Raw genomic sequence first — 24,761 nt, 5'->3', positions numbered from 1 at the left:
CCTCCCTCTAGGTACTCGTACTAGGCTTTTCAATTGATATCAGAGCCTGTGTACTCATTAAATTGAAGTGTTTTTACTTCTGAGTTAAAGATCTATGGCTAGTATGTTGGCTCCAGGTTTGGTTGAAGGTCAAAGCAACACTAGACCTTACTTCAATGGAAAGGAATACAGCGTATGGAAAAACAAGATGAAGGCATTTCTAAGATTGAAAGATCCTCTGGAATGAGCTGTGGTAGAAAAAGGAATCATTCCTAAAGCTATATCAGTTTCAGAGAGGGGAAAAGAAGTTGCAGAAGTTGGCTAGACGACTCAAGAAGAGATAACCAAGAGACAAGCTCTTGACACAAAAGCAATTTATTCTTTATATTGTGCATTATCTCCCACTAAATATAATAGAATATCTTCTTGTGAAACAGCCAAAGAAGTCTGGGATAGACTGCACATTACCTATGAAGAAACTAATCAAGTGAAATAAACAATGATCAATATTTTACTCGGACAGTATGAAGCCTTCAAGATAAAGCCAGGAGAATCAATCATTGATATGTTTAGTCGCTTCACTAAAATTGTAAATGGTCTAGAGTATCAGGGACATCCAATCTCAGGATCCATGAAAGTTAACAAATTGCTGCGTGGACTTTCCAAAGACTGGAATCACGTAAAGACTTCAATAAGGGAAACACAAATGATCATGCTGCTCTCCCTAGACGAAGTAGTTGGCACACTTCAGTCTTATGAAGTGGAACAAATCAATGATAAAGAAGATCCCAAAGGTAAGAAATCTATTGACTTAAAATTTAACGATGATTCGATGTTACAGACTTTGAAGAAGATTTAGACGATGAAGAGCTAGCACTTATGATAAGAAGGTTCAAGAAACTGAACAAGAAGGGAAGAAGATTCAATTGGAAGAAACAAAGCACTCAAAGGTCTCAGAATAAATCAACTAAGGATGATGAATCCAATAAAGATGTGATTTGCTTTGAATGCAAGAAAAATGGACACATCAGACCCAACTATCCTTTGTTGAAGAAAAAGAAAGGAAAAACTAAGAAATACATAAAGGCTCTCAAGGCGAAACATTGAGTGATCTTGAATGCGAAGAAAGTGATGATAATTATACAAATATTTGTTTAATGGAAAAATCATAATCAAACTCAGACTTTGAGACAAATATAGACTCGAGACTCAAACAGTGAAATTGAGGTAAGCAATTTAAAAATTCCTACTAAAGTCTCAAAATATATTAATGAACTTTGTCTTAGTCTCAAAACTTCTCTTAAGAGGATTTCCGAGCTAAAAAGGGAGAATTCTACACTGAAGCAACATGAAATCTCTTGGAAAGAAAAGTTTGATAATTTAGACAAAAATTTTGACATTTTGAAAGAAAATGCATACTCTCTTTCAAAAGAAAATACATATTTGAAAAATGATATTTAAAATATTTCAAAAAGGTTTTCAATAGGATCTGAGAAGCTAGAAAAGATTATTTCGATACAAAGACCTTACTTTAACAAATCAGGTTTGGGAATGACTTCTGAAACCATTTATCTAATTGATTTTCCGAAAGTAAAGGAAAGAATTAAACAGAGACCTACAAAAGCCTTTTATAGAAATCATTTTCAAAAAATCTTTGTAAAATCTGTTGGTCGAAGTGCTCTCAAATATTTCAAGTGTTACAGCTCATAACACTTTGAAAAAGAATGTCCTATAGTATGGAGACTTGTTAAGAAGGATTGGGTAAAGATTGTATATTGCACTAACTCCACTAGATCTAAGAAAATGTGGGTACTAAAGAAAGCTTGAGTTTCTTTTTTAATTGTAGGTCACTATCAAGAAGAAAATTAAATGGTATTTGGATAGTGGCTGTTTGAGACACATGATTGGTTATTAAGATGTTTCACAAAGCTTGTTCAAATCAATGGAGGAAAAGTCTCTTTTGGTGGAAATAGCAAAGAAAGAATTATTGGATGCGAAACAGTAAAGATTGGAGGTCTCATAATCAATAATATCTCCTTGGTGGAAGGACTAAACTGTAATCTACTCAGTATAAGCCAACTGTGCGACACTGGATTCAAAATCAATTTTTAGGAAATGGACATGTTCCGGAACCAGTAAAGATTACTCTCAATCTTTTACCGGGCGTAGACATGGGAATATTTATCTTCTAGATATAAAACTAGAAAGACCTCAATGCCTAATATCAATACAAGACAAAGCGAATCTCTGGCATCGAAAGCTTGGTCATATCAACATGAAGCAAATTGCCAAAATTTCTTCCAAGAAGCTTGTTCGAGGTCTACCCAACCTGAAATACCAAAAATCTGACTTCATGTGTGTTGGGAAAATAGGTTAGAAGTTCTTTTAAACCAATAAATCAAGTTTCCACTAACCGTGTGCTGCAGCTCTTTCATATGGATCTCTTTGGACCAACTAGAATTCAAAGCATTGGTGGAAAAAGATTTTGCCTAGTAAGAGTGGATGATTATTCGCGATTTATTTGGGTTTACTTTCTGGCAAGTAAGTCTGAAACCTTCTCTCATTTTTCAAAGTTCGCTAAGAAAGTGCAGAATGAAAAAGGTTATGATATTTCAAGAATACAAATAGACCATAGAGGTGAATTTGAAAATCAAGACTTTGCCAAATTCTGTGATGAATCTGGTTTTCAGCATGTGTTCCCTTCTCCATACACTCCTAAACAAAATGGAGTTGTGGAAATGAAGAATAGATCTTTACAAGAGATGGCAAGAACTCTTTTAATTGAAAGTAATATTTCTTCTCATTTTTGGGCTGAAGCAGTTTCTACAGCATGTTATATTATTAACAGAGTATTTTTAAGGCATATTCTAGAGAAAACTCCCTATGAGTTATTCAAAGGAAAGAAGCCAATTGTTTCTTATTTTCATGTGTTTGGTTGCAAATGTTTTATCTTGAAAAATGCAAATGATCGAATTGGTAAGTTTGAAGAAAAATTAGACGAAGGAATCTTCCTTGGATATTCAACCTCTAGCAAAGCTTACAGAATATTCAACAAGAAGACTCAATCTGTGGAAGAATCGATGAATGTCAAATTTCAAGACTCTCTGCAAAATCAATCAATTCAGACTTAAACTGAAGAATCTAAACCTGCTCCAAACTCTACAAAGTCTACCTCCCCCGAAGCAGCTCAGACTCCAGAAGAAAAACAACGAACGGAAGTTGAAAATTCAACTGAAGAAGAAGATCAACAATCTGTCAGAATGACCAGCAATGGAAACATAAGTTTAGTCATCCCAAAGAACTCATTATTGGTGATATTAATGAAGAGATTCGTACCAGATCCAAAAGGCAAGAAAATTCTAGTGCTATGGCACTTATTTCTGAAATAGAACCCAAAAGTATAGAAGAAGCTTTAACTGACGAAAGCTAGATTGAAGCAATACAAGAAGAACTCGACAGTTCAGCATTAACAATGTTTGGGAATTAACTCCTAAACCAAAAGGTAAGTCTATTATTGGAGCTAAAAGGGTTTTCAGGAACAAGATGGACAAAAAGGAAAAGTGATAAGGAACAAAGCAAGACTCGTAGTCAAATGATATACACAAGAAGTGATAGACTATGATGAGACCTACGCTCTTGTAGCAAGGTTAGAAGCAATTAGATTATTGTTTGCTTTTACTTGTTATAAGAATTTCAGGTTATTCCAAATGGACGTCAAAAGTGCATTCCTAAATGGATTTATTTAAGAAGAAGTCTATGTGGAACAACCTCCCGGATTTGAAAACCCAAGGAAATCAGACTCTGTATTCAGACTGAAAAAGGCTCTATATGAATTAAAACAAGCACCTCGAGCTTGGTACAACAAGTTAAGTAAGTTTTTAATTCAAAATAGCTTTGTTAAAGGAAAAGTAGATATTACCTTATTTATTAAAAAGGAAGGTAAAAACTTTTTACTTATTCAAATTTATATTGATGATATTATATTTGGTTCACCTAACGAAAACCTGTGCAAGAAGTTTTCTAAGTCAATGCAGGATGAATTCGAGATGAGCATGATGGATGAACTATCATTCTTTCTCGGACTATAAGTAAAACAATTAAAGGAATGAATTTTCATTCATCAAGAAAAATATGCTAAAGAATTTGTTAAAAAGTTCGGATTGAAGAATTGCAAAAAGACCGATATACCAATGTCAAGTTCTTCGAAGCTGGACAAAGATGAAGGAGGAAAGAAAGTTGACCAGAAATTGTATAGGAGTATCATTGGTTCACTTCTTTATCTTACTGTTTCTAGACCTGACATTTTGTTTAGTGTTTGCATCTGTGCTAGATTTCAATCTAATCCAAAAGAGTCTCATCTAAACACCGCAAAACGCATCATCAAATACATTACAACTACTTCAAGCTTAGGTTTGTGGTATCCCAAAGAATGAGACTTTAATCTCATTGGATATTCAGACGCAGATTTAGCAGGTTGTAGAGTTCATAGGAAGAGCACTTTAGGCACTTGTCAATTGCTTGGTAATAGAACATTATCTTAGTTTTCAAGGAAGCAAAGTACTGTAGCTCTTTCAACAGCAGAAGCAAAGTATGTGGCTCTTGGAAATTGTTGTTCTCAAATCTTATGGATAAAACAACAACTAAGAGACTTTGGAATCGAAGACTCATGCACCAAGATCAAATGTGACAGCACCAGCACGATGAATCTCACAAAGAATTCAATTCTTCATTCAAGAGCAAAGCACATAAAGATTCGACACCATTTTATTAGAGATCCTGTTCAAAATGGAGAAGTCTTGATTCAATTCATTGACTCAAAAAATCAACTGGCGGACATATTCACAAAACCATTAGAGAAAAGCTTATTTGAGTCTATTCGCTCCAGACTTAACATCTTATCTCTTAAAGTCTGAAAAAGCTCAGACTCAAGGTTAAAGTTTGAAGATGCTCAGACTCAAAAGACCAAGAGTTACGACTGTAAGTTATTTCGGTTCTAGCAATTTAGCTTTCGGATAAAAACTCGAAAATGTATGATTGCTTATTAATTGCCAATTGATTAATGTTATCTTTCCAAGTTTTTGAAGTTGTAGCAATTATTCTTTTTCGAAAAGGAAGTTATCATTTTTTATATGACAATTATCTATTTTCAAAAAGGCAGTTATTCATTTTTGAAAAAGCATTTTTATTTGTCCTTTTATGACGATCCGTATACCTCGTTTATTTGCTTTATATACTATCTTTCTTCTCATTTTTACTCACAAACCCTAGAGCACAAAACTTCATTTTCTTACTTTTTCTCTCTAGTTTAATCATTAAAGTTTTTATCTTTCTCGCAAATCAAGTTCGAAAATTCTCTCAAAGACTGGGACAATGTATTCCTAAAGAAAATCCTCAAGGATAGCAAGCAAGGGACCACATCATATGCGTGAGGGTCCTACACACTTTAATCTGACCGAGGAAGAAGTCTCTTCAAGGTAGCAGCAAAGTCAACAACAACATTCTCAACTGCGCCATTCTTCTCAGGCTAGACCACAAGAGCCTCAGCAACAATAGGCAGAGGAAGAAATTATTAAGGATGTCGAACCTGTAAAGTGTGGCACCCCTCGACGGCCCCCGATCCGATTAGGGTCGCCACAGTTCGCTTACCATTCACTTTTCCTAATAACATGTCACTCTGATACCATTTCAATTGCAGCAGATCCATTGTCGGGGTTTACATCTTTTAGATCGGTCCCTTGGCAATTTATATACGGAAGCACATCCAACAACTCCCTTCCCTATATTCAAAAAACGATGCACACCAACTAAAACATTTATAGGTAAAAGCCCCACACTTTTATTTACTTAAACCAAATGGACATCATTCATCGGTACATCAAAATGCCGCAGTCTTCTATACCTAGCTATACTTCAAAAGATGATCGACTTCTCCTCCCACAATCGTATGCTTAAGGTCCATCAACTAGTGTCGGCGTCCAAAAGTTCCCTCTTTTGCTATCCTCCTCCTCGCGGTCATATCCAACCGCTCAATCCATCTACTAATCTGAAATGTTAGTCCCCGAATGGGTGAGTACAACCACTCAGCAAGTAAATGACCAATAAACCACTCAATCCATCATGCCACACAATCATCATAATCATAGCATTACATGTCATTGAAGTATCCATGCACAATTTACCTTAATATCATGCACATGTCATCATACCTCATGTACATACATCATCATATAGTCATCACCATCATGTCATACACTTACCATCATCATGTCACATGTACCACCATGCCATAGGTGCACACACATCCATGCACTTACCATCATCATGCATCCATGCACTCATCATCATCATATCACATGTACCATCATCATTACCATGCATCCATGCACATATCATCATCATATCACATGTATCATCATCATTACCATGCATCCATGCACATATCATCATCATATTACATGTACCATCATCATTACCATGCATCCATGCACATATCATCATCATATCACATGCATATACCATCATGCATATTTCAATTTCCATTTCTCAATTTCATCCTTTCATATTGGACCGCCACATTTCTCTTTCCCGGGACCAATGTTTGCATCCCACATTCATCACTTGCGCCCAATCCTAGGGTCGCGAGAACCCTTCGGCACAATATCTGCCGGGCATCCGGCACCCCCACGCTCCGGGCATCTCGTATCCCAACTAGCATCACGAGGCATCCCCCCGGGCACAAACCTCTGAGGCTTCCGGCATTTACACTCCCTGGCCGGGCATCTCGCATCTCAGCTAGCATCACGAGGCATCCCCCTAGGCACAAACCTCCAGGGCTTCCGGGATTACGTACCAACATACCACTAGGATTCCCCCCCTCTGGAATTACGTACCGTATACCACCAGGCATCTCAAAACTCCCGAGGACCCTCCGAAATTACGCCACTAGGCCACCGGGCATCCGGCACTCCCTAGCTAGGCATCCCGACACTCTCGGGGCATCGTCGGCTCACACCTCCGATGGCCTTCTCACTTATCTCAATTCACATCTTCAATTATAGTTCAATTTTAACATGGCATGTGATGTGATGGCAATCAAGATCATTTTCATCCTTTGATTCATACATGCATCTCCAATCATCATCATACATGCAGCAAGATACAATTATTCATAACAATACAATTCATGGAGTCCATACAATTTAGAATAGTCCATTTATCATGCCTTTTTGAAGTTTACTAAATTCCAGCTTGTACCATTTTAGAAAACATTTAAATTAAATATCCATATGATTCTCAAAAATCATGAAATCAGGACATGAGATAGACAAGACAATAAGGCAACAATTTCGTGAAGAACACACGCCCTAAAGAGTTTCACACAAGAAGATATAATCCACACAAATACAGCATGCAATTTCGGATAGAAACAGATTGCGCAGTTTCTGAAATAATTCAATTAAAATACCAGAATGACCTCCGAAAATTATGAAATTTTACCAGGTTATAGTTAATATACTAAAGTATATTTTTTATGGAGACATCTAGGCCATATTCGTTCTAGATAATTTTCTATAGACGTCTGAAGCTCCTGATTCTAGCACCAAAACGTCCAGTATAGCTATCTCCGAAATATCAAGTTTTCACCTACTTATCCTTCTTCGTTTCCTCTGAAATTTGGATATTTTTTTGCCTAAAGAGGTCCCCTACAACTTTCATCAAGAGATCTAAGTGAAATTTTCAAATAATAGCCACCATATGGGTCCAAGAAGTCTCGGGTGTCCAGTACCGTGTTTCCAGATTTACCGTCTTCAAGAGTAAGTCGATTCGCTAGGCTAAACTTGCTCATTTTACGTCAAATTTGAGTATGTTAGTCTTTAGGATGTTCTCTACAAGTTTCATGAAGAAGTCGAAGGGAAATTCTCGGTAAAAAGTAACATGCAACCCACAAAACTACCAAAAGGTCAGAAAAGCAGTTCCAGATCTAGTGTCTTCGTAGGAAGAGGGCTTTTCCCCTTAAATCTCAACCATTTTGTCCCAAATTTTAGTATGTTATAGTTTGAGATGTTTTCTACAACTTTCATGAAGGATTCAAAGTCAAAATCCAACTCGAAACACACATGCAAGCCTCTAAAAGTTTCTGAGTCAAGCGGTTCACACGAAATCAGCAAACATTTTCAAGAACAAGTCACATTCTAGCTTCGGTTTTGCCTACCCTAACATCCGAGATCTACCACCAAAAAATCACACATTCAAGAGTGGAAATCGATCCCAACTTGCCTCTAAGATCAAGCGGACGACAGCACACGGACGGCACACCGGCAACGGACGGACGGCGTGCGGGCGGACGAACGGCGAGCTCCTTCCTCCCTCTCGGTTCCTCTCTCGTAACTCTCTCTCTCTCTCTCTCTCTCTCTCTCTCTCTCTCTCTCTCTCTCTTTGGTTGTATATATATTTGCATGCACTCTTATTTTGCATGGGGGACACTTGTCCCTAAGAAGGAGACAAGTGTCTCCTTTGCCGAAGACACTTGGAGGAAGCCATGCGGCTCCTCCTTCCCCCTACATGTGTCAACATGGGCCGGGCTTATGGCCCACTTTAGGCCCATCTCACTTGGGCCTAAAGCCCAAACTTAAATGGCCCAAGTTTTTTTTTAATAATACATTTTAATCCTCATTTAAATAAATACCTAATTGCATAATAAAATGGCCAAAAGACTTTGGGACATTAATCCATCAAATCTATAAAGTGCATAGTCAAGAACAAAGTCTTCTTTATCAAATCGTCCTATGTCCAATTTAAATAGCCCATAGAAAAATATCGATAATAAGCCCATAATTCCTATACCGCTTTAGGGCATTTGATGTTGATTTTTATTTATAGAAATCAAGTAACATTCTCATAAGGGGTTCGGTCCAAGAGATAAAATATCGTGGCCGATGATGTAATTGTCCCTATGGCCATTCAAAGTCAAATATCGTTTCCCTCAAAATCAATATTTTGGGTTGAAATTCCCGGATGCCACATAAGGACTCTTAAGCCTGCATTTACTTTCAAACTCTACATCGCACTGAAGGAAGGTGGTTCTCCAACCTTTATTGATGAATTTTTGAAAGAAAAGGAGTACCGAAATGAAACCGATTTTCTAAGAACGATGGAACATTTGGGAATCGCTCATGCTGGTTCGGCAGAAAGGGCTTTTGCGAATTTACCAAGTGATCCACATTTTGGAGGATTTAATCAACCTGAGGGTAAATATGACGATGAAAAGATGTTTACTCATTTTAAGCCTAGAATGGGTGTTGCTGCGAAAATTCGAGGAAGTAGAACGGATCTATTTCGTTCTGAGGAACACAAGCAAGTTTATGCTAAACTGCTGAAGCGAGGGGTGATGAACCCAAGGAGTATGGATTTTGATTTTCTCGATTCATTGAACGTAAAGTTACGGGAGAAGTTTTCTTTACTTCAACTTGAACGATTCTACTCTAAGATAACTGTAGCTTATCCGGAACTTATAGCATATTTCTATTCCAATCTGAGCTTTTTAGATGCAAATAGATTTTCTTTCAATGTTAGAGATCAGGATTATGTGGTAGATATGGATACTCCAGCTGAAGTGATTGGAGTGGAGAGAGGATTTTCCAAACAATCAACGTGTCTGTTGGTCATGCCACTATGGAGCTTGTTCGAGATGGAATTGTAGAAGGTCGGATTTCGTATTTGAGGATGAGTGTCTCTAATGTCTTGCTCCATAAGATTGTGATTAACTGTCTCAAATCCAAATCCACATCAAAGACTAATGTCTCCAATTCTGAAGCGAAGCTGATGTACGCCATTAACATTGGTTACAAGTTCTCTCTACCCCATACCATAATGTTTCACATGTATCGGTCAATGGTAAAAGACAAGGGACAACTTCCTTACTCTTCTCTTGTTACTCGTCTATTCAGACATCTTAACATTCAGCCTCCCAGAATTTTATGTATTCGAACCAGTGTTCTAATGGTGGTAGGACTGAAGATAGTTTCAAAGATGCGTCTGAAGGAGCTAAATAAGGCTTTAGAGAGATTTAAGGAGAAGACACCTGTCAAGACTCGACAAGACCCTGTGGCTGCAAAAAGAAAATGGAAGGAGCCCATGATAGCTCCATCTAAGAAGAGGAGAGTACTCATCTTGCAGGATGAAGAAGATGAGGATGACATAACTATCTCAGCCCTTGCCTTAAAGAATTTACAGCGTCTTGTTCCTGAGACAGAGACTCAAGAAAACCAAGACAGAGAAGAGACAGAGCAGAGGAGTGAAGAGAGGGAAATGATGAGGAAAGAAGAAGGAAGAACAGAAGAAGGAAGAATAGAAGAAGAAGAGCGAAGAGGAGAACAAACAGAAGGAGAAAGTCATGGTGATTCTCCACAGAGGAAGAAGAACAAGATCATCGTGACATTGGAGAAAAACCAGAGCAAGAAGAGTACTTTTCTCCACCTGAAAGCATTGAAACAGGAGAAGCTATTGATAAAAGAGGTACTCCTTCACTTGCTTTTACCAGTGATGATGTTAGTCATTCTCCTGTCGATCCAGAGGAAGTGTATGCCTCTCACTTTCATGAAGAAGGTAATGAGGCTTCATTTCCAAGTCTGGATGTTCATGCTGAAGTTCCATCATCTGGCAACACTCCACAAACTGATCATGCTGAAGCAAGCACTCAAACTGACAACTGAACAAACTTTAAAAGATCGCTTGAACTTCTTCTGGAAATCAAAGGTCGAATTTATGCCTTGGGATGTGAATTTCAGAGCATGCAGAATGCTCATCAAGCCACTTCAGTTTCTTCGCACGATCAAGTTCAAGCCCTTAATCTTCAAGTTCAAGCTATCGCAAAGGGTGAGGATTTAGCGCAACTGAAGGAGGATCTGAAAACGCTGGAGGAGACTGTTAAGTCTATGGGAGATTTCCAACTCATTCGCATTCCTAAACAATCTTAATTTTATCAAATTCTCTTTATATTCTCTACTTTTTGCTGTTGACAAAAAGGGGGAGAAGTAGTGCAGATTTGACTCTGATTTTGATTTGGCTTTAAACTTTTGTTTGGACTGTGATTGGTTTGGACTGGTTTGACCTTTTTAAATGCTTGTAGTATCTTAAGCTATGTTGATGATTTTGGTAAGGATAGTTGATGTTACAGGACTAACTTGTTTTCTGTGGATGCAGAATCGCTACTATCTTTATCCTAATTTACTTATCTTTTATAAGATATCCTTGTTTGCTTAAGTGATGTCTTGCGGGTCTAAAGTTTCCAAATCTGCAGGAAAGTTTTGTCATCATCAAAAATGGGGAGATTGTTGAAGAAAACTTTCCTATTTATTTTGAAGTTGACAAAACGTTTCCATCAGTCTAGTTTGAAAACTTGAAGACTCTATCGTCAAAGTCTGAAGACCTCCAGACTCAAGATTTAAAGTCTGCCCTCATTGACAGTTTCCAGACCGACGAAGAAAAGTATTGTCCGTTGAAGAAGACTTATCCAGATGCGGGCATATATTTAAGGATTTAATTCATACGGTTGAAGAAGATCTCACGGCTAGAGATTACACCTTGAGATCTATTATTTGCTCTGAAATTAATTCGAGCATTTTAGACCTGTTGATTGGCAAAGTATACTTAGAAGGTTCTACTTATGGAAACCTAGATCCTGATTGAATGGACGAGCGGGATTGGTGGGCTATCATCATATTCCTTAAATAATTTGAAATCTCCCTAATTGATTCTGTCCAACGGGTTGATTGGAAGAACTCCTTTGGAAGGTACCAATGATTATGAAGGCATGAAGGAGTATATAAGGAAAACTCTCCAATTATTCGAGTGTGTGAAAAGATAGAGAAATTTCAAAGTCTAAAGCTCCATGTTCTTTGATGTTTCAATTGTTGAGCTTAAATTTGTACTCAAAAGAGAGATTAAATACTTGTGAGACCTTGGGGAAGTGTAGCAAAGTCTCTACATTGTGAAATCAAGGACGTGAGACTGCAAAATCTCTTTTAATTCTTAGTGGAATTCAGCTAGTGGACTATCAGCGTGAGAGAGTTGACGTAGGCTTGATCTAAGCCGAACCATTATAAATCTTGTGTTTTGATTCTCTATCCCTAAACTCTTTACTTTAAATCGCATTTCTATATAACTGTTTATAGTTGTTCACAACTTCAGTTTATTATTCTTAGAAGTCAATTTGTTTTGTTAAGATTTACAAAAACTTCTTTGATCACCTATTCAGCCCCCTCTAGGTGCTCGTACTAGCCCTTTCAGAGGGATCCTCTAATCTCAGGAGTTCAACTTTAAAATCTTTGTCGGGATCAAAGGAAGCTGTTGAACAAAGGAGGAGCATCTAAAACCAATTAGCCAAACGAAGCTAACAATAAATCAAGACTCTGTTTGAAATGTCATGGATTTGGTCGCATCGCCTCGAGTGTCCTAATAGAAAGATCATTTCTCTTGTGCGAGATGAGCAACAGGGAGAGTCGCAACACAACCCTTTGCTCCAAGAAGATTCAACGCAACCCTTCGCAGCACAACCCTTTGCTCCGAGAAGATTCAAGGAGCTGCGAAGAAATCGTTGACAGAGATCAAGGAGAAGCTCTTGTCATTCAAAGGAGCTTGCATGCTGCTCATCTCGAGGATGATGATTGGCTTTGCAACAACATACTCCATACAAGACTGTACTTCTTATTTTAAAGTACGTGATGTCACAATTGATAGTGGATGTTGTGAGAACGTTGCGTCGACCACCATGGGAGACAAGTTGCATCTCAAGGCGGAGGATCATCCACATCTTTACAAGCATTCTTGGCTCAAGAAAGGGAATGAGATAAAAGTAAATAACCGGTGCTTGATTTCATTCTCTATTGGCAAAAGTTATAAAGATGAGATTATGTGTGATGTATAACACCTATCCCTTTGTCAAAGACCGCGTCAAGATTACATTGGGCCCTTGCAAGACGGAGAGAGTTCCCAAGCCTCCTCATGGGAAAGGAACAAATCTTCTTTCCAAGTCTAAGTTTTCCTAAGCATCGGAGGATGCTTGTGAGGCTTACGCTTTTTTTATAGTGGAAGAAAATGAAGCAAAAGAGGAGATCCCAACCATTTTGCAGCCGTGGCTTGAGGATTCCTGTGAAGTCATGCCAATGAAATTCCATCCAACCGTCCTCCTTTGAGAGAGATTCAACATCATATCGATTTTGTGCTTGGTGCTTCTGTTCGATCGATTGAGCTCCGAGAAGTATAAAGAACTTCAAAGGCAAGTTGATAAACTCTTGGCCAAGGGAGCAATACAAGAAAGCTCGAGTCCTTTTGCTGTCCCGGCACTTCCAGTTCCAAAGAAAAATGGTTCTTGGCAAATGTGCATTGATAATAGATCGGTGAACAACATAACCATCAAGTTTTTTCCTTTTCCTTGCCTTGGTATTTGCTTGATCAACTTCAAGGAGCTTGTGTGTTTTTCCAAGATCAATCTTCGGAGCAGCTATTGTCAAATCCTGATGAAAGTAGGAGATTAAAGGATGACAGCTTTCAAAATTAAGAATGGTCTTCTTAAATGCATGGTGATGCCCTTCTGACATTTCTAATACTTTTAGTACTTTTATGCATCTTATGAATCATGGTTTTAAACCTTTCATTGGCTAGTTTGTCGTGTATACTTTGATGACATCGTGATTTATAGCATAGCAAGGCCCAATTGGAGCTTTTGGAGTATCAAATTCTTCAAGTGCTACGGGAACATCGTTTGTATGCCAACCTGAAGAAGTGTCACTTTTGCACAAGGAGCCCGGTGCTATGTTGTCTCCAACGATGGTGTTAGAGTAGATCTTAGAAAGATGGAGGCAATAAGAAGTTGGCCAATTCCTAGCTCGCTGAATGAGAGAAAAGCTGAAGAATGTTTTTGACCTTTTTTATTTTTCAAATATCGTCCGAATGTTATGTTACACAAATAAGGCCAGTTACTCCATTTGGACGTAGCATCTGAACTGTAAGCACATAGACCAAGCAACTAAACAGACAAAAAAAAAAAAAGACGAGGAAATACACACCAAAAAAAGAAAAAAAAAAGAATAATAGTACAAGGACCAACATTGCCATGACGTCTCATCTTCCACTTTCAATTTCGAAGGGCACTTGGTTTCGTATGCTATCATCATTTCCTGATGCATTGCTTCTGAGGATGCCATCACATTTGCTTGATCTCTCACCAAGGAAATGCTCAGCTTCTTCAAGGTCACTGCTCCGATTCAACCATGGATGCCTGTCCATCACCCTCATCAGTCCCTCCAATTCCATTGCCACTTCCTTCATGGTTGGCCGATCTTCGCCTTTCACTGTCAGGCATTGGTTTGCCAGCATCGCAACTTTCATAATCTCTTCCGGGTTCCCCTCGTTCAGCACCATCGGGTTGATGATTTCGAACAGCCTCCCGCCCTTTATTGCAGAAGCAAAATATAAGGACAAGTTCCTCTCATTCTCAGCCCGCTCAAAGGACAAGGCCCTCAGTCCGGTCAGCAACTCAGCCAACACAACCCCGAAGCTATAGACATCGCTCTTCTCAGTCAACTGGCTCGAGCGGAGGTACTCGGGATCCAAGTACCCAAGCGTGCCTTGAACCAGCGTGGTCAGTTGTGTGCCGTCGAGGGGGACTAGCCTGGAGGCTCCAAAATCAGCGACCTTTGCAGTGTAGTTTTCATCCAACAATATGTTTGTGCTCTTTATGTCTCTGTGCAAAATCTGAGCGGATGCATCGGAGTGCAAGTACGAAAGCGCACCTGCGGTCTCCCCTGCAATGCGCAGACGAGCCCTCCAGGATAATGTGGACTCGTGGCCGCACTTGTGTATGTGGTCAGAAAGGGTGCCATTGGTCACAAACTCGTAGACTAATAACGGGACCTCCGTCTCGAAGCAACAACCGATTAGCTTAACCACATTGCGGTGATTAATTTGGGAGAGGATGATCAGCTCGTTGATGAATTCTTCAACCTGACTTCGGTCCAAAATCTTGGCCTTCTTGATGGCGACAACCGTGTTGTCCGCTAAGATCCCTCGGTATACAGTTCCGTGGCCTCCCCGGCCTAGGATTCGGCTTTCATGGTAGTGGTCCGTGGCCTTCTTGAGCTCTTCATCGGTGAATATTCTCGCCGATTCAATGGAGCCTTCGTGCTCAGAAAGAATTTTCTGCAACATAAGGCGGCCCCCATTTTCTAGGAAGAACTTCTCTCTCCGTCTGCTGATTTTTCTTTCTCGAAGCCCCCAATATAACCAGGAAACACCCAAAAGAACCAGCAGGAAGCTTATGCTCACGCCTAGTGAAAGACATTATATTCGGTGAACAAACAAATTAGTTGTCCATCACACTACATATGTTTTCAAAACCAAGAAAAGAAAGAAAAAAAAACAGAAACGAACTTTGCTTGACTCTTTCTTTTTCATTACTCAAACAATCTTGTGTTAATTTACTTCTCTGTCCTATTTTCTTTTTCTTCTCCATCAACTTGAAGCTTTTTCATTAAGAATAACCTTGATAATAGCAATATAAACCTAAATATATAATTATGCTGAGAGTAACTTATGATGACAGGAACGATTCAATGCATCAAGTGGATAAAACGTGCTTGATTCTTTTTCAACAACAGAAGAGCAAGTTGTTGATTTTGTTAATTTCGAATTGAATAACTTTAGATGACGACACATGTATACAATATCAATTTAATTCACGGACACAATTAATTCAAAGAAAAATATTTACGTCCGAAAAACCTCAATAACTAATAGCAAAAGATGGAACAATGGCATAATAACAACATTTAAAGAATGTGAATAAATTACAAGATAAAAGAAGCTTTTATATGATGAAAAAGTTTGAGCAATGTGTACGACTTACTGACTAGCATGATGTCCATTGAGCGAAACCTCTTTGTAGGAGTACAACCGTTGCCATCTTTTTTTCCATCTCCTCGGGATCCCTTCGAACATGAACAATTATACGTTCCCGGCAAGTTCGTACATATTCCAACGCAGGGTTGTAAAATCACACATTCATCGATATCTGGAGGAATATATTCCAAATGAAATAAGCAATCTGACACCATTTCAATTGGAAGAAAGTTGAAAAAGTAAATAAAATTCCATGATTTGGCAACACTTTCAATATGAGAGGACATATCAAGTTAATTTGCTTTTCCTGAGATCGTGATACCTCACCACACTTTTTAAGTGATAGGTCATTATCTCAAGAGCCTAAGCGTAACCAAGCATTTGATCTTTGTTTAGAATAGAAGATTTAAGAATTATCCAACAAAATTGTGCCATTAGTAATTAGAATAACACATTACATAGAAAAAGAAAATTCAAAAATAATTGTCTATAAATACAGAATAATGCTGGATGTATTAACATCGGTAGATGAAATTGATTTAGAAGCTAACTTTACCAATACATGTTGAGGGTTCGGTATGGACCATCTGTTTATAAACTCAATTGCACTCGACTGATTCAGTTTGTAAAACAATTGTACGGATTAAACTTAAGAGAGAAGAATGTCTAGCTATATCTGGAATGATAGCTGTGAAAATTTACAGATTATTACTAAGCGCTTCATAGGTCATATTAAATTTCAAGCAATGAAAATTCGTGCATCTGAAAGGAAAAAAAATATGATTGTGTTTAACAGCCTAGATTGCTATGATTGTTAATATTATAAACGTTACGTGATTACTAGGAGAATCGTTTGAAACATGTAACATTCATCAAGTCAAAATTTGGTCCTCCGACTTGAAGTTTCTAAGAATTTCTTTCTCTGGGTTTTTTATGCAATTGGATCCATTTACATGGTCTCCCTTATGGAAATAATGATCCACGATTCTATACAGGAGCACTCGTTCGGATGTGAGGTGGGTCTAATGAAAAGACGGGAAAAGGTACCTTGACAACCATTTTGGAGATAGGGTTCCCTTGAAAACCCTTCAAGCAGTGGCACTGGTAGCCATTTCCATTCTCAGCATCTGTACAATTGGAGTTCTCTCGGCACATGTAGGTCGTTGCATTCTTCTTTGCATCATCGCATGTTTGACTTGGAATTAACCAATCGACAACTAGAGGGACCATATCAAATGGCAGCTCGCGCAGATTGTCCGTAGAGAAGCTAAAGAAGCCGTCTTGGGCAACGAAAGCGTATCCGCACGGATTGAAATCAGAGATGCCGAGATGATTGTTGTAGCTAGCGACAGAGATGTTGTATCGGTAGGCGTCTCGAGGAATGCTAGTCTCGCAGCAACCGATGCCCGAGCACGACCCATTAATCATGTCCAAGACGTCGTCGCAATAGGACACGCACCCCGTCACATACGTGCTTCCGCTGAAGGTCGCGTACGTGTCGCATCCCACGGCGATAAATTTGTTCTTGGCAGAAGATATGGGGAATATGGGAAGAGAGAAGTAAGGTTTATCATTGTACAAGGATGTGCCGGACGAATTATAACAATCTTTGGCTACAAACACCGCTACATTGATCTCGTGACTCTCCATAGATATATCGAGTACTCGGAAATTAGAATCTTTACTGTACATACGAGGAGTGGGAGGATCAGTCGAGTCGTTGCAAAAGATGAGGAAAGACTTTGATTCTTCTTTGAAGTAGCAGTCGTCGCCGGCATCATTCATCCCGAATGGGTACGCGAAGGTGAGGTTGCCACATCTGTTCGCGCATCCGGGCTTTGTTGTTTGGACTACATCCGCAGTAACTACTGAGAATAGAGCCACCAATGAGCACAACAGCAGCACAACTCTCAAGGGAAGTCTATGAAGCAGCATGGATCCACCCATATTCTTCCTGAAATGAGATGATATTTTGCAACGAGATGATGAGCTTCATAGCCCGATGACGACCTTTATAAGCGATGATGGAGCTTCTGGAAAGCTAAGTAGTATATGCATTATTCATAGTCCCCACTATGTTGATTGTCTTCGCGGTGATTACATCATTACTAATCAATCATACGGTTTTGTCCACTCTCTATGACTCTTCACTAAAGAAGCCTTGACAAGCCTGTTGTGATTCACGTTGTGGCGTCGCAATCATTCGTAGGAATTTCCAAACTGACTTGCAAATAATAAAAGTCGTGATTAGATAGATATTTTTTTCTCAATCTCAGAATTAATTTTGATGGGTGGTGCTCATAAACTATTGCATGCACATCTCTAATGTATGAACTCCTTAAATATTTGTACAAATATCAACATCGTATTTAAATCTTTATGCGCAGAGTAATATTTCAATTTATGCTATGTACAATTAAAAAAAATTAGGTATATCAATGGTAAGTACTAAAGATTAGTTAGATAAAGCAAGAAACTGTTGATTTGGGTCGGTTCGAATTTGAATTTGAAAATCAAAACAGCACCAAACAATCCAAATATAGAAGATGAATGAGAATGAAATTTGCAGTGTTTAGATATGATTTGCTAAGTAAAAAGACTTCAAGAGTCCGAAATTGATTTTGAGAATTTTCTCAGATTCGCCTATAAAGTTTCAAGTAAATCCTAAGTCAATGCCATCAGTTTTCTTGGCAATTTCTCACGTACGAGAGTATGTCTCATCAGGGTGTTTTCATTATCCTGCCAAGACTTGAAAAGTCAAGCAAGTATGAAGCGCATGCAATGGGAGATCACAACGCCAAAATTCGTTAAAAGGACTCATTGCCCTCAAGGAAAGCTTAAGAGGTTTTATATTACAAAATTATCAAGAAAAAAATTCTAAACCTATTATACTTGTACAAATTCAATCATAAAATCTTCAATTGTGCTAATTAAAACTCAAACCTTTTGAAAGTTTACCAATTTAATTTTTTTATCAAATTTGATCAGAAATCTCTATAGTATATAATTTTTATAATTTTTGGGAAATTGATTTGGGACTTTGGGAGTCTAAAATTGATTTTCAGAAATTTTTTATGGTCGAACTAAAGTTCTAGGTAAATGCCAAGTCAATGGGGTCGGTTTCCTCGACAATAAGTCACATCAGAATTTGTTACTGCCCACCAACTTTGACTGCGTCATTGATAGATTCAGGGTGCTTTCATTACATTGCCAAGACTTGAGAAGTCTAGCAAATCAACGGTAAGCGTATGCAGTGGGGGAGAAGCCTTGACAAGCCTATCGTGATTCACGTTGTGGCGTCGCAATCAGTCGTAGGAATTTCCAAACTGACTTGCAAATAATAAAAGTCGTGATTAGATAGATATTTTTTTCTTTTCAATCTCAGAATTAATTTCGATGGGTTGTGCTCATAAACTATTGCATGCACATCTCTAATGTATGAACTCCTTAAATATTTGTACAAATATCAACATCGTATTTAAATCTTTATGCGCAGAGTAATATTTCAATTTATGCTATGTACAATTAAAAAAAATTAGGTATATCAATGGTAAGTACTAAAGATTAGTTAGATAAAGCAAGAAACTGTTGATTTGGGTCGGTTCGAATTTGAATTTGAAAATCAAAACAGCACCAAACAATCCAAATATAGAAGATGAATGAGAATGAAATTTGCAGTGTTTAGATATGATTTGCTAAGTAAAAAAGACTTCAAGAGTCCGAAATTGATTTTGAGAATTTTCTCAGATTCGCCTATAAAGTTTCAAGTAAATCCTAAGTCAATGCCATCAGTTTTCTTGGCAATTTCTCACGTACGAGAGTATGTCTCATCAGGGTGTTTTCATTATCCTGCCAAGACTTGAAAAGTCAAGCAAGTATGAAGCGCATGCAATGGGAGATCACAACGCTAAAATTCGTTAAAAGGACTCATTGGCCTCAACGAAAACTTAAGAGGTTTTATAATACAAAATTATCAAGAAAAAAATTCTAAACATATTATACTTGTACAAATTCAGTCATAAAATCTTCAATTGTGCTAATTAAAACTCAAACCTTTTGAAAGTTTACCAATTTAATTTTTTTTGATCAAATTTGACCAAAAATCGCTATAGTATACAATTTTTATAATTTTTGGGAAATTGATTTGGGACTTTGGGAGTCTAAAATTGATTTTCAGAAATTTCTGATGGTCGAACTAAAGTTCCAGGTAAATGCCAAGTCAATGGGGTCGGTTTCCTCGACAGTTTCATATGTAGCACAATAGGTCACATCAGAATTTGTTACTGCCTACCAACTTTGACTGCGTCATTGATAGATGCAGGGTGCTTTCATTACATTGCCAAGACTTGAGAAGTCTAGCAAATCAACGGTAAGCGTATGCAGTGGGGGAGAGATCACAACCCCAAAACAAGAGAATGAGAAAGAAGAAAAATCAACAAGAGCAGAGTATTTTGAGCTGGGGATTGTCTGCATGAAATGTGTTTCAAGTTGGATGGATTTTATAATCTGAAAATTTGTATTTTCCAGTTTCTAGACTGTATATATGCATTCTAAAACGGAGTAACCAGTAGCTTCAAAATAATTAATCAACTAGCTTCAAAGAGGTAAAATATCAACTTTTTTAATTGTTGTGTTACAAAATTAAGATGTTGAAATAAGATTCCGTTATGTACTTTTAAACTAAGAAAAGATACGTCGCATGTGGATATTTTTTTTCCTTTTTCTAGGCTAACATTTCCAACTAATATGGATTGTGAAGGGAGCATTGTCCAAATAGTCCTAAACCAATTAAGTCCTAAACTTTTCAATTTTGTCAATTGAGTCATAAACATTTTTCACTTCTTGCCAATTGAGTCCATTCAACCAATTTTGGCTAAAAATTACTAATGTGGACGACTGGTGCTAACGTGGCACTTTTTAAATAAATTTTTTTGATATTTTTTTATGGTTTTTCTACTTCTTTTTTTTTTTTTTGGGGGTTTTGGATCTAGTCGGCAAAGGTTGTCGGCCAACCCTCGTCAGCCACAAGCAAGGGTCAGCGAACGAGAGCCGACCAACCCCCACCAGCTCAGGCGAGGGCGCACAAGCCCTCGCCTAGAAATAACGAGGCTTGTGACGCCCTCACCAAATCTAGCAAGGGGAGGGCTTGGCGACCCTCACCGGCTCCAAGCAAGGGGGCTGACCTCGCTCAAGGCCTTTGCCTAGTTAGATCTAGCGAGGGCAATGACCTCGCTTGAGACCTTGCCTTGCATGCCCTCACCTTCGTTGGCGAGGGCGTCGCGACCCTCGACCAAAGCTCGCGAAGGGCACAGCACCCTCGCCCAAAGTTAGCGAGGGTCAAGCGGCCCTCACCTATGGCTAGTGAGGGTTGCCGACCCTCGCCTATGACCGACACCGGCCCTCACCGATGGCCAAGGCCGGCCAAATCTAAACCGCCCCCAAAAAAGCAAAAAAAGTTAAAAAGAAAATTCAGAAAAATTCAAAATATTATTAAAATATGATTTAAAAAGTGCCACGTCAGCACCGGCCATCCATGTTAGCAATTTCTAGCCAAAATTGGCCAGATAAATTGAATTGATAAGAAGTGAAAAGATTTATGATTGAATTAGCAAAATTGAAATATTTATGGTTGAATTGATAAAAGTGTAATAGGTTGATAACCTTTTGGATAATTTTCCCAATTGTGGTTGATACGCATTTGTGGAGAATTATCAGCATCAAGAATTTAATTTTTCTTTTCCTTTTTCTGGTCCAGTGACTGTAGTTATTAGCTTATTTTAAGCTGTGGAGTTAACAACGGCAGGTCCTGGAGACTTTCATGAGACGATTCCCCTACAAATCCTTATGTGACGAAGTCTTTGTGCGGTACGGTGCGAGTTTAAATTTTCCAAATGCACGATTTATTTGACATATATTTCTTCAATCTTTCGTCGCTGCTCATCCGAAAAAAAACAGGCCATTGTGGGCCAGAGACTGGTGCACAATTGTCACAAAAGAGCTGCTCTTACTTTCCAAATAATCCATGGGAAACAATAAGTCTTGGTCTTCTCCTTTCCCAATTGATTTTTATAGTATGGTACATTGGGGATGTTACTTCTGCGCAGGGCAAATTTTTTCTTTCGAGGCGTTGATTAATGCAAAAAGTGAAAGTTGATAGCGAAAGGAGAAGACCTAACCTCTCTCTTTCATCAAGAAAGAGACTTCTTGTTTAACTCTATATTTGAACAATTCCAAAACTTAATAATGCACCTTAACTCTCAGTCATCGGGTAGCAATTATCAATGAAGAAGGCACACTAGTTCGTAAATTTCATCAGTTAATTTACAGTAATATATAATTATCTTTGGCAATGTCTCTCTACAAATCCTTAGAATTCTTTGGAGAGACTAATTGAAAATCCCAGCCACCAACGTAATTGGATGATGCATTGAGAGATGATGTGCATCCAAACTCATTAACTTATTAATAAGGGCTTTGACACTCTCCATCATAAGCATCTACAAACTTTTCAAACGGGTTCTTTGCCAACTAATAAGCTAAGTACCATTGTCAAATTTCCAATAGAAATCTAGCCACAGGAAATTTTTTCAAGACTGACAAATTGACGCATGATGCCTACATGGGCAGGTCGAATTACTTCGATAATCTAAATCTATCAGTAAGAAAATCGACATTATTTGGAGTCTTTCCTTGGGTAATAGTAAAATTTTATCAGTTGATAACAGAGCCTAAATCTAGCTGGTCCAGCCGATTTGAGAAGACAAGTGCAACATCTCCAACAAGAATTGGAGCAATCTTGATTGTTAATGTCATGCCCCGAACTCCGAGCGCATGCACATCTCTCGGCGGTCGATTAAAAATTTGCGACGTCCCAGGATGCGTCGCCAACCCATTCTTTTTATCTTTCAATTAAGCACATGCGAGTGAATTAAATACACCACCTAGTCAAATTTGGCCAAAAATCGCTATAGTATATAATTTTTATAATTTTTGGGAAAAGGCTAAGTCAAGGCAGTCCGTTTCCTTGGCAATTTCTCATGTGCAACAATATATCTCGTCCGGAGTTATTGCCCACAAACTTTGGGTGCATTATTGATAAAGAGTATAAATGAGATAGGATGCTTACTGCACCAAGACTTGAAAAGTTAAGTAAGTACTAAGCGTATGCAATGGGAGATTACAACTTGCACCAAGACTTGAAAAGTTAAGCAAGTACTAAGCGTATGCAATGGGAGATCACAACTTGCACCAAGACTTGAAAAGTTAAGCAAGTACTAAGCGTATGCAATGGGAGATCACAACTAGAAGTGATCGGTTCTCGGATGATTTGGTTCCCACCCTAAAAATCAAGAATTGGACCAAAAGGATTCTAAAACCATGAATCGAACCAGTGCCCCTAAAACTGAACCGACCAATCTAGTTCAGTTCCTACGTGGATCATGGAACCGGTGGCATGTTCAGATTTTTTTTTTTTTTTACTGTTATTTGTCATTAAGGTTCAAGACGAATTGAAGATGTCCTTGATAACCAAGACGTTTCTACAATCAGCGAATTATGTGCAGCATTGTAGGTTTCATATAATTTTTTTTCCAATTTGTGGCAAAACTTGGTTAGAATGAGTAACTATGGTTTATGTTTTGATTTGTTCTTGTCATCTTACTCACATGTATGAGTGAAATAGGAGTTGTGAGACTCGTGCTTGTCTGCATGCGTGAGTGAAGTCCGAAATATGAGAGATTAGGGTTTTTTTACAAATTAAAGGAAATTAAAAAAAAAATTGGTCTAACCAATGTGGGCAATTCCACGCCTGAAACTGGGAATCAGATTGAAATTCACTAGTTTCAATTTTATAGAATTGAGAACTAGATCGGTGCTCCTAGGAACCGCCCAAAACTGGCCGATCTAGTCCCATTTAAGTGGTTCCTTTTGCTTACCCCTAGTCATAACTCTAAAATAGAAGAATGCCGAAGAAGAAAAATCATGAAGAGCAAACTGCTTTGAGCTGGCGATTGGTGATGGGGTTTACACTCCTAGGAGTGAAATTTCTATTGCATTCTGGAAAAGAATAACGCATATTTCAGAGTGATTAATCAACTAGTTTTAAAGAGGTAAAAACTAAACATTTGCCATTGCCGTAATAAGATTCTTAGATAACATTTCATTCTATACTTTTACATTAAGATAAGATACGTTGAATGTCGGTTTGTTTTTTTTTATTTTATTTTTTATCTTGGTTGTTGGCCTAGGATTTCTAATTAAAAATATGGACTGTGGTGATACGTATTTGTGGAGAATCATCGTTCCAAGGAATTTATTTTTCCTTCCATCTGGTATCCATGTTGTAAATCTTTTGTTGCATTTCCATAATTTTGAGGAAAACACCATCTTGCTGACATCGTGGTAATGAAGAAAAACGCAATCATTATTGCCAAAAGTCATTTTGAAGAAACTAGGCTAATCGAATTAGGAGCAAAATAGTGTCTCATATTGGACCTTAGTGTAAATATGACTTAAACCGGAAAAAGTAAAAAAAAAAGTATTAAATCTATTGTCATGATACCAATTCAGCTCTTAACCTTTTAATTGAATCAATTTAACTCTAAACATTTTCATATTGATACTAATTTAGTCCATCCAACCAATTTAAGCCGAAAATTACCAATGTGAACGCCAGCTGTCCTACGTACCATGACCGATATTGGCGTGGATATTTTTAATAATATTTTAATATCTTTGAATTTTGAAAATCTTTTTTGCTTTTTCTTTTTTCGACCTCCCTCTTCTTTGCTTTTTCTTTTTGCCAGTGGCCATTGCTAGCCACCAACCATAGCCATGGTCGGCGAGGGCTGGCCTTGGTCAGCCTCACCGACCATAGCCATGGTCGG

At 38.1% G+C, this 24,761-nt stretch overlaps 2 protein-coding genes across 2 annotated transcripts; both read right to left on the bottom strand.

Moving 5' to 3' along the window:
* Positions 1-14,008: 14,008 nt before the first annotated feature.
* LOC120291195 (wall-associated receptor kinase 5-like) lies at positions 14,009-16,941 on the bottom strand. The gene is made up of 3 exons (XM_039308242.1): positions 16,924-16,941; positions 15,884-16,048; positions 14,009-15,305 (listed from the first exon to the last, which is right to left on the bottom strand). Exons 2-3 carry the CDS (start codon positions 15,900-15,902, stop codon positions 14,101-14,103), a joined length of 1,224 nt encoding a protein of 407 aa, XP_039164176.1. The 5' UTR covers positions 15,903-16,048; positions 16,924-16,941; the 3' UTR covers positions 14,009-14,100.
* On the bottom strand, positions 16,864-17,823 carry LOC120291737 (wall-associated receptor kinase 2-like). The gene has a single exon (XM_039309443.1). It carries the CDS (start codon positions 17,821-17,823, stop codon positions 16,864-16,866), a length of 960 nt encoding a protein of 319 aa, XP_039165377.1.
* Between the last annotated feature and the right edge of the window lie 6,938 nt (positions 17,824-24,761).

The sequence above is a fragment of the Eucalyptus grandis genome, chromosome 3, assembly GCF_016545825.1.
Source record: "Eucalyptus grandis isolate ANBG69807.140 chromosome 3, ASM1654582v1, whole genome shotgun sequence".
Lineage (NCBI taxonomy): Eukaryota > Viridiplantae > Streptophyta > Magnoliopsida > Myrtales > Myrtaceae > Eucalyptus > Eucalyptus grandis.
This window is presented reverse-complemented; position numbering and strand designations above follow the sequence as displayed.

Excerpts from the sequence above, each read along its gene's own strand:
- LOC120291737 (XM_039309443.1), bottom strand. The coding sequence starts at position 17,823 with ATGGGTGGATCCATGCTGCTTCATAGACTTCCCTTGAGAGTTGTGCTG.